Source organism: Arachis hypogaea, chromosome 20 (assembly GCF_003086295.3).
Source record: "Arachis hypogaea cultivar Tifrunner chromosome 20, arahy.Tifrunner.gnm2.J5K5, whole genome shotgun sequence".
NCBI classification, from domain to species: domain Eukaryota; kingdom Viridiplantae; phylum Streptophyta; class Magnoliopsida; order Fabales; family Fabaceae; genus Arachis; species Arachis hypogaea.
Window position 1 is genome coordinate 122,622,791 of NC_092055.1, and position 11,315 is coordinate 122,634,105.

The 11,315-nt window shown below is 36.3% G+C and overlaps 1 protein-coding gene across 1 annotated transcript; it reads left to right on the plus strand.

The window, feature by feature from the left end:
• Window positions 1-7,324: 7,324 nt before the first annotated feature.
• On the plus strand, window positions 7,325-11,248 carry LOC112784191 (probable transcriptional regulatory protein At2g25830). Its single transcript, XM_025827315.3, has 7 exons — window positions 7,325-7,606; window positions 7,712-7,881; window positions 8,147-8,208; window positions 8,552-8,708; window positions 9,431-9,708; window positions 10,622-10,742; window positions 11,004-11,248. Exons 1-7 carry the CDS (start codon window positions 7,516-7,518, stop codon window positions 11,094-11,096), a joined length of 972 nt encoding a protein of 323 aa, XP_025683100.1. The 5' UTR covers window positions 7,325-7,515; the 3' UTR covers window positions 11,097-11,248.
• The last annotated feature ends 67 nt before the right edge of the window (window positions 11,249-11,315 follow it).

Below are 11,315 nucleotides of genomic sequence, written 5' to 3' on the forward strand. Positions count from 1 at the left end.
CAGTCTCAACCTCGCAAAATAAAGGTTCAATGCAGTGTCTGACCTACACTGGCCGACATCCCCCAAGATTTGAAAATCTGGAACAATTTGACCAAATTGATGCCAAAAGAAAGTCACCGAGTGACTTGTCAAAAATTTTCTACTAAGTTACGAAGCTATAGCCAGCCCAAGCGAAGATGATAAGAATAAAATTCATTAATGAAAACTACCACAAACTAAAATTGTGGAAAAAAGTGTTTACGTAAACTACAAAACGAATTATAAAGTGTTCAACTACAACTATTACAAAATAAATTGTTCATAAGAAACCACAAGCCGAGCCATCAAATATTACAAATTAAAGCTAAAGAATGGAAGCCTGTTCACTAGAGGTCATGTTGGAGGTCTCTTCAAGTTGAGTTGAGGAGGGCAGGAGAGTTTCGGCAAACTGGGTCGGAGAAGAAATGGGCTCATCATCCAATCGAGTTAGAAAGCTTTGAGAAGCTTTCTCAACCCGGGTGTTCGAGGTCTTCAGATCTTCCATGGGAATATCTTCCTCATCTTCATGAGGAGGAACAATCTTCCCATAAACCATGACCATGTCGGGATTAATCAGGGAGAGGTCCGCCTCGAGAGCTATAACTCGGAACTGGGCCTTCAAATTTTTGACCAATTCACCCATCCCATGTGCTATAATCTCCTCCAGATCTGCATATCTTTCCCTCAACTTGACGACCTCATCTATCAAGTCCATCTTTTCCCCAAAAACTTGGGTATAACTCTCCTCAGCCTTCTTTTTTAAACTCTCTGCCATGGCACAAGCAGCCTCTGATTGCTTCACCCTCTCTCGAGCTTTCGAAAGATCGGACACAAGAATCTCCTTCTCCTTTTCCAACTCCTGCTTAGTTTCCCACAAAGATGCCACCTCAGCTTTCAAATCGGACAAAGTGCGCTAGGTGGCACCAAGGGGAGTCTCCTCAAGCTGCTAAGTAAAGCCAAGCATACCCCAACCGTCCTTATCCCACCCCGTGCCAAGAGTTGAAGGTGGTTTTTTATAGAAATATCGTCCATACTTATAAAATTATTAGGAAGGATGTGTTTCTTACAAAACGCTACAGCATCAAAGCCTTGCTCATATACACTTCCTGATTTAGAAGTTTTACATTTTTTAGATTTTGGGTCGGGAAAAGGAAGCGCAAGGGGAATTGTTTGAATGCCAGAGTTAGTAGAAGGTGTTAGAGGAAGGGGAGTCAGATCGGAAATAACCTTAACTGATGCAGAAGCACCTAAATCTGACTTAGAGGGTGAAGGGAGATCACCCGATTCGCCGACCTCTTTCAGTTGAATGATTCGGGCAACAATATTCTTTTTAGCTGTATAGAGAGTTTTCAGGGCGGCTGTCTTACTAGTAATCTTTTCTGAAAAACCAAAATATCAAAGTCGGATTGCATTAACACACAAATTAAAAACAAAGAAGTATCTACAAAATGCAAAAGAAACACTACCTAGCTCAGAATGGACATGGTTTGGCTTTCCTAGTAAGAATTTCTTGGTGTCAAGATTGGGAGCTCAGCCCCAAGACTGTTAGAATATGGCAACTCTACACTTTTCTACCTTGTCCAATTCATCAAGGTTATATTTAATAACTGTGGAGAACTCCTCCCAGTATAAACTAAAAAGGGTTTCATCCCTCTCATTCAGAAATAAAGGTCAGACACCCTCGACAAATCGAATTTTGAAGAAATAATTTTTAAAATCATAGAAAGAATCATCAAAAATGGCAAAGACCTTTCTCCCCTGAAGAGCTCGAAAGGAGATCCAGCTCTACTTTTTAGAATTGAATGGTTTGGTAAGTTGGAAGAGATAAAAGAAATTTTTTTAAGAAAGAGGGAGGTTGAGCTCACGGCAGAAGAGTTGATAAATTTTTAAAAAATTCCAAGAATTGGGATGAAGCTGAATAGGAGAAACTTTACAAAGTCTAAGAATCTCAGACTTGAAGTCAGAAAAAGGAAGGCTAACCCCCAACTTTGTAAAAAAGCATTCATACACATATATAAAGTGACGTTCCGACTTGTCAAGTCGGAGGAAACAAATCATCTCATCCGGATCGGCGACTACAATCTCATATTTACTCTTGTCTTCTCGATCTCCACACAACCTATGATGTCTACAGAAGGTCTCGGCATATTCATTATCAAAAACAGGGATAGCAGAGAGAACAGTTATATCTACCCAATCTAGGTGAGACGGGACTTTAGACGACATGTTGAGTATTACTGAACGAGACATAAAGCTATACCTACAAATACAACATAAAAGAAAATCATCACTGGCAAGTTGTCAAGCGAGGAAAAACAAATAGAAACATTCCAATAAAGCCACAAGAAGTCAGACCACTTCCAACAGTAAGAACAAGAACTTCAAAGTTCTCAAAAGCTCTTATGAACCAAATCATCAAATAGCACCACTACAAGTTTGAAATGACACCATTTCTAGAAAGAAAAAATAACACCATTCGGGAGACACCACAAGGCAAAAACCTACACGCAAATACACAGCAAAGAAACAAAATTTTCAAGAAAAGAAAAACAACAAAGCAATCACGAAGAGCATACCAACAAGAAATTGTTATCACTTACATAAAAAAGATGGTACCAGAAGCATATCACCCAGAACATAAGAATACAAAAAATAAAGTTCAAAAGGATAAAGAACCAACCTTGAGAGAACACGAAGTGGAAAGAATGCATGAGACAGCAAATACACGAACTTTCCAAGCCTCCCAGGGAACACGTGAAGCAAAAGTTTAGATAGAGAAATCTTGAAAAGGTTGCAATGAAGAAGATGAAAAGCTCGAAGAAAGGGAGAGTGATGATAAAAAATGTTTCAGAAGAAGCGAAAAAGAAGAAAGAGAAACGATTTGGGTATTTATAAGATACCAGGGACAAAAGGGTAATTTTATCCCCTTATTTATGACATGCACAGTTACCAAAGTAACCGTAAAAAAACATGCAAATAACTACAAAAAGACGTAACGCCTCAAGTTCATAAAATACGTCGAATACCCGACCTAACCCGAAGAAAGGCGGATGCCCGACGTGATGCACTAGCATACAAGAAACCAATCCAATATACAAATGCCCGAGCCTCTTGCTCATAAAGCTCGGACTCAAGCAGGGGAACTGTTCATACCATGGCCCAAAAATACAGCCAGACCCAAAATGAATAAGGCCCAATTAAGAGGTCTGGTTTAGTCCACATCTACCCAACCTTATAGAGGTCGGACACAGCGATAAGAGTCTGGCTCTACTTATCCAAAAGTAACTGACTCCTAAGATATCTCCTATTCATCTAGAAGGGAGATCTCAACGACTTTCTTAGAAAAGGGGAACAATCACCCACCAACAAAGATGGAACTACTTTAAAAGGTGGTTATCAATTCTACTATAAATACACTGAAACTCTTAGGTATATTCAGGACCCAACTACTAAAAACTTAAGCATCAAAGTCCCTTGCAAGTACCATCTCTCACCTCTTCACAAACAACTCGAACGGTTTCATCCTCGTTGGAGAAGACGTCAGACAGACCATTCAAAGGCATTTGGACCTCACGTTTAAGCCCAAAAGCGACCAGTTTCAAGTAACCCTCAGATCAAAAGATAAATGTCTTGTCACTCTTCTTCTAACTTCAAGTTCTTATAACATTACTGTTTAAATAACAAACATACTAAATTAGTAATTTAAATGATTAGCTTAGTGGTTACTCTGAGTTTTTACAAGAAAAAAGTCGTGGGTTCACTTGTATACCCTGAACCTACACCCGACCCTATCTGCAAGCAAACTGGCACTGCACCTTACCCTACCTGCAGCGGGTCGAGTAGGCAACCCTACCTATAGTAGGTCGAATAGGCAATCCTACCCGATCGAGTTGAGTCAGATTGGGTACCCGCGGATAAGGTACATGTTGCCAGTCCTAGATATTATTGATGAGTCTTATTATATATCATATTTATAATGAAACTATTTATATGTAGATTTCTTTTTATCACCTTGATCAATACAGTGCCTCTTGCTCATTTGACAATTGGGAGAAGTAACACACCTGACAACGACTTAGTTTTAGTGCAATATTATTTTTGGTTCTTATCATAGAAATTTGACAAAGTTTTTTATATTGGCCATTAATAACTTAATACAACTCTCCTTCTTTATCTAGATCTTAGATAAATTCTAAATTCTAGATAAATTCAGATTTAAGATCGACTATGTAACATTGATGGAGTTTAGGCACATTACCTCATTCTATTCTCTATTCGTCCTTATTGTCTCTTTTTTTTCACTATTTCTAAACTTTTTTTCTTTATATAAGATTATTCTAATATATTTATACTACAGTAATTATAATATTTTAAAAAATAATACTAAAATTAAAGTAATACTTTTTATTATTTAATAATACTTTTAGAAAAGTGTTATCAAATATATATTATTGAAATATAAAAAAAGACACTTCATTATCACAGTAGTATATGAGAATGATTTTTTTTATTTTTTTAATTATTTAGTAAAGTGAAAGAAAATATTAAAAATTATATATCATTTTTCTTAGTCTCCCTAGCAAAGGATCACTTCTTTCCTCTACTTTCCAGACCAAAAAGGGAAAAAGTGGCCAAATAAGAACCCAAAAAAGGAAGTAGCAAGGGCAAGGGGAAAGAAATTTTTTTCTACTATAAAATTAAAAAAATATTATTTTCCCAAAAAAATCATCCGAACTTAATTTTTGAAATATATTTTTTTTTGCATTTCACTCAAGTTTGCCATACTGTCCGACGAACCTCATTATATTAATAAGGTTTGTCGCATTCTCCGGTGAACTTTAACCCACCCTGTCCATAAATACCAGTGCAAACTCAATACGAGTTTCTCATTCTTCTCTTTGATATTGCTCATCTTTTTAATTAACTCTTTACAATGTCTGAAATTTTGTTGTTATCCATTCATTATGATGGTAAAATAGTGTATGATGAAAAATGTTGTATCGTATTTAGGTCTGCTTAACTAGTAATTGTATATATGGCACCCGAAGTCAACAGTTTAACAACGTTGAAGAATTTAATATTACATTCCATTGGGCAACAACACACGAAAAGAGTGAAAAAAATTTACTACCGATATCCGTCTGAAGTAGATAACGTTTTATTTTACAAAAGGTATATTGTAGATGTTGTGATTCTTATTTTTGTATTTTTTGTATTATAGTTGAGGTTTTGAGAATATTTTATGTTTTTTGATTTAGGTATCGATTACGTGATGACGAGGACATATGTATTATAAAGGTGTGGCATAACCGTTGGACAAATGTCCATCTGTTGAAATTATTTGTTTCCTAGTTGAGTTAAGTAGATGAGGATCATCTGCGGATACTGTTGATGATAGCCCTTTTAAATAGAGCAGTTAAAAAAATATTAAAAGGACGATGATTGACCTAAATATGCCACCTGAACCGCCAAGAGGGGTCAAACATTGAACATTCTAATGATGGCATGATGCTATCTGATGTTGAAGGTCATGCGGATTTTACGATTAGGGACCCGATGACGGATCCTTATCAAGTCAATTCCGATGACGGTGAAGATGTTGAGGCTGAACCAATGAAAATTCCTTATGAGAGTGAGGAGGAGAAAGAGAGGAACTACTATGGTGACATACAAATCGCATTGACATAGCCTGCCATTTCTTGACTGTATGATCGGCCAACAAACCTGTTCAAAAACACAAACAATTATGATATACAAGTTCGAAATTTAATTAATACACGAATATAATAACTAATTAATTCATAACAATTATGCTTATCACTTACATTAATGACCCCTAGTCCATTAAGGAGACGCCTGTAAGTATAAAGCCTGTTCTCGCCTCTGTCACTATTTGGCTGTAATCCCACCCACCTATAATATTACCGTAGTTATAACACCACAAAACTATTTCAGTAACTTACGAAAAAGATGCTACAAAAAAAATTATACTTCTCAACAAGGGAAAAACGGCATGTGATATATCCCTCCGGCCTCAACAGTGGTATATGGTGATATGCCCATGAAAGTAGCAAACTGATGCATCCACCCAAATTTCGCGCCAGTAGTCCGTGGCCCAGTATATCTGGCGGTAAAGCTAGGCCATCATTACTGAGCCCTATGATAACCTCCCACACTGATCAACATCCTCCAAAAGAGGCAACTATTTAATGTGCACCCTAGAATTGGAGGCATCCAGAAACAGAATGTTCCAGATCATCTGCATGATATAACCCCTAGTATAACGCAATAGACACTCCTCAGTCGGGTTCTCCTCCAGCTCCCCACAAACAGTGTTCTAAAACCAACTTAGCTTGACAGTCCACTTCGTCTGTGATTGTCTATCATCGGGGCCCGAAAAAGCTCCCAATAACTGCTACATAACTCTTCAATGGACTGTCCTTGATAAACCTGCTCCCACCCACCGATGCATTCATTGATTGGATCTCCATCAAAGATGAGTCCCAGCTGGTACGCCACATCATGTAGGGTGATGATCATCTACCCACATGGTAAGTGAAATGTATGGGACTCGGGTCGCCATCTCTCGATCAGAGCTGAGACCAGCGGCCAATCATGCTCCCACTCCACCATGAAAGCAACATGCTCGAATCCTGCTCGTCTGAGATGTGACCTAATCTGCTCGGACAAATATCCCAACAAATTTCATTTGACAATAATTAAATGCAACAAAAAATAGCAGAACAAAATTATCAAAATTAACTCTAATTAGTTCAAACGAAACAATAATCAAAATCAATTTTTCTCTTTCTATTCATAACCACATCATCGTTTTACATATTCTAAACTAACAACACATATATAATCATATAAAGTGTATTATCGACTTATCAAACTCATTAACAAACATATTCAAATAATGAACAACAAATCAAACACAAAAGATAAACATAACAACAGAATTACCTGACACTGACAAACTTAAGAAATCAACACCTTTAACGATGCACAGAGAAATAACCTAAAAAAGATAAGGGAGAATAAAAACGAATAAAGTGAAATTGTGAAACGAAAATGTAAAATATGAGAAACATAATAATTACAAATTAATTAGAAAAAGAAAACAGAACAACATAATTATGTGAATCAATTGAAAAGGTAAAAAATTTTAATAATGTCCAAAAAAAAATAACCTTCACCGCAGAAGGGAGAATGAGAGTGAAAAAAATTAGAAAGATAAAATGAAAATGTGAAAAATAAAGTGGTTTCCAAGTCTTTTATATTTGAGCGTTGAGAATTAAAATTTGGATAATTTTTTTGAGAAAATTAATGTTTTTTTTTATTTTATTTTATGGTAGAAAAAAAATCCAGGTAATTTATTGACATTTAGCACCCCGTCTCTGTCTCGAGCTGAATTGCATTTGCAGCAGCAGAACCAACCTTGGCGGGAAACAAAGCAACCTCATCGTGTTGTTACTTAGTTAGTTACACGATTCGATGATAGCATTCAGAGCGGTTCTTCACCTTCAAACACTTCCCATTCGGGTTTCCTCTACCCGACCCGCTTCCCTCTTTCTTCACCCACACAGTATATAATACTATTATCCCAACTCTCTCTGTTCTTCGTTTCAATTTTCATTTTCTTTTTCCCATTACTTTTTGGTTCCTGAATCAGACATTTTCCATCCATCAGGTTTTGTTTTGCTGAACAGAAGCTTGTCGTTCATATCGCCATCGCCGTTGTCATTGCCGCCATCTTTGGAAGCCGCAACTTTCTCCAATGGCAACTTACCATTCAGGAGGATATCCACTTTTCCTCCCGTTTGCATGGGCAGGCGCTCCTCCAAAATCGCTGGCAGAAAGGTCTCTCACTTTTTTTTTTAATTACTATTGATTTCATCAGTGTCATGCTGGCTCTGCATGCCAAGTGTTTGATGAAAATCCTCTCTAAGTTTACCCCTTTTTCAAGCCCCATTCCCTACTATCATAACTAGTACGTGTAATCGAGTATCTTCCATTCTTCATTGGCTTTAAGTTGGTCTGTAGTTGATATGTATGAATTTTCCGTTTTCTTTATAGTTCATGTTTATGTTGGTATGTTAAATCTTTGTGTTTGCCTCGAATACAGGAAGCCCAAAATGCAAAAAAGGCTAAATTGTACTCGAGGATGGGAAAGGAGGTTGTGTCTGCGTAAGTTCTTCTTCAACTAATATTTGGAATTTTAATAGAGCATAAGTATAAAGCAGTTATTATATATTCATGTTTTTACTGCAAAATTATCCTTCCAATGCTCGGACTTGAATGACACGAGTTTGGTTATCTGGAGTTTTTTTTTTTTTTTTTTTTTCTTTAGGGTGTTCTTTACCAAGTGCCAGATTGTTGCTTGATCTTAAAATCTAATCATCAATCCATATCTAGTGTCCGTTCTTTAATTTGATTATTTGATTTGATTAGACCAGTACGTTGGTATACTGTTTTTTCATTTTGCTTAAGGGACCATAATGGGCATGACTTTCATAACGTTGATTGGCAGTGTCAAGAAAGGTGGTCCAAATGTAACATCTAATCCATTGTTAGCCGCTATACTTGAGAAAGCCAAGGAGCTTGATGTGCCAAAAGATATTGTTGAGCGTAACATCAAAAGAGCTTCAGAGAAGGGACAGGAGGCTTATATTGAGAAAGTCTACGAGGTTAGTTTAATAACAATGATCTTGATTTGATTTCTAAAGGGCGGGCCGGGTTATTCCCATAGCGAAAGTTACTTATGGTTCCTTAAACATCTTGAATCTCTGCTGAGCAGAAATATTCAAAACGTTTCAAAGTTGCACCTGAGTTGAGTAGAAGTAACATTTAGGTAAGGTTAGTTTGCAACCCCATCTCCTTTGTTTAAGCTTTTAAAATATAGTTTCAACTAGTTTCTGATTTTTTTCCCCCATGCATGATTTTACCCATTGCTATCTGAAATACACTCGTTTGACAAATTACTTTTGCAGAAGTTCACTAGTTAGTCTTCCAAAAGTCATAATTTCAATATTAATTCCTTCAAAATGCATTTCCTTGAGATTCATTTCATGTCAGTTATACTAATAGCACTGTTTTTGGAAGTTTGAGATGTTTAACAAGTTTAAGAACAATGTTTGTTTGATGGTATTGTTAGTTTTGTTCTCAGCCACAAGCTTATTAGGCAAACAGTTGGGTGCAGGGGAATGTAGCCTTTTTTGTATTCAGTTGGATGGATGATTGTAGATTACTGTGGGCGTGGCCTGGGAGTGCATTTATTTTTTGTGTCTCCAATGGCTTGAGTACTATATTACCTACTACATAACCGATGAATCACCAACCCTTATTTTATGGGCTGTGTTACTGTGACTTTATTTTAGGTCTTTAACCAATCACCTTCATTATTCTTCAGGTTTATGGCTATGGAGGGGTTAGTATGGTAGTTGAGGTCTCAACTGATAAGGTACATCGATCAGTGGCAAAGATTAGAGAAGTGGTGAAGGACTGTGGAGGAAAGATGGCAGACTCTGGATCTGTTACATTTAAGTTTAGACGTGTTCGGGTAGTAAATATAAAAGTCACTGATGCTGACAAAGATCAGCTGCTTTCCATTGCATTAGATGCTGGAGCAGAGGATGTAATTGAACCTTCAACTTATGAGGATGACACTGAAGAGGATAGGTCAGAAAGGTAAAAAATCAATTTTATTATTTTTGGGTTTCTTATTCGAATAATCATTTTTATTAACACTTTGTCATGGGCATGGTATTTGGGAGAGCTAGTTATATGAGGTTAATAATTTTACTCAGCAAAAACCAAATTATTGAATAATATCTAGTACAGTGTCAGTAAAAGCAATGCTCTACAATTTTACATAATGTGAATGAGCTTGGGGTTTCTGTGGTACAGTTGTCATTTGGATTCAAATGTGAGTTCTCAGGTCAACAATCAGCATCCAATGAACATAATTAGAACTCCTTCATTGTTCAAGTCATTAGATGTATGAATAAAGACAGAAATTGATGACCTGCATTGAAACCCTAGGTTCTAATAGTTTAAGCAAATGCATCTCTAGTGCCCTTGGTCATTTGCCAATTGCTATGGTCTCTGATATCTAGATAACTTGTTGCTGAAACAAAAAGAAAATGTCAACTATTTGAATAGAGTTTTGTTCAGATGTTCTGGAATTTGTCAAGTAAAATCAACATATTACTCTCCATTATGAGTTATTGGATATATAAGGGGATTGGATCTTTTCAGGTGTGCTCTCTCACCATACAAAATCTTCTCTCTCATGTATTCTCTTGGTTCCATTTAGAGAGTGCATGGTAAAGAATCAACACTTGGACAAGATCAATTCAGAGAAAAAATTGAGAAGATCCATTTCTAATATTTTATTAGATCCATACCAAAGTTTCACATTAGTATCAAGTTGATTGCCCTCCGAGATATGTCACGTGTATAGGTCAAGCATGTCTTACATCATGGGATTGATTGATTTTGTAGTCTCTCGATTAATTTATCTGCATAAAGTAAATTCCAGCTTCTGTTGTTTTATTCGTTTGGATCTTCACATGGATTCATTTTTGTTCTTTTTTTCCAGGTATTATAAAATTGTAGGTTCTTCTGATAACTATGCTACTATACTGTCAAAGCTGCGAGAGGAAGGCATAAATTTTGAGCCTGATAATGGTTCTGAATTACTTCCAAATGCTACAATTGAGGTTTGTACCAACTGGCTGTAGCATACGCGTAATTGATTTTATATGGCATATACAAATTTCAACTTTCAAACAACCTAGGTTGTAGGTTAAATGTCACATGGCGGTTTGCAATCTTAACAAAATACCTTTGATATAGCCTCATGTCAAGCTCATTACATAATTTGTGAAGATGGTTCGTCCATCAAATATTTTTATTGTGTACCTTTTAACAAGAAAGCAATTAGGGAAAACTTACTGGAGCCTATTATTGTTGATTTCCAGGTAGATGATGAAGCTATGGACCTGAACAAGGAACTTATGAACAAATTACTTGAGCTTGATGATGTTGATGCTGTTTATACAGACCAGAAATAATCATTTGTTAGTTTTATTTTGCTGAGTATTGATAGAAGTCTAGAAGCATGCTTTCGTGAAGGGAGAATTTCATGTGGAAATTATTTCATTAAAAACACAGGATCTTGAAGTATTGTCCTGAATAATAATAAAACAATTTAACCTTTGATCCTTTTTCTGGTTTTGTACATTGATCCTAGAGCAATTTCTTTGCAACGACTTCCTTGGATTTTTGTATAC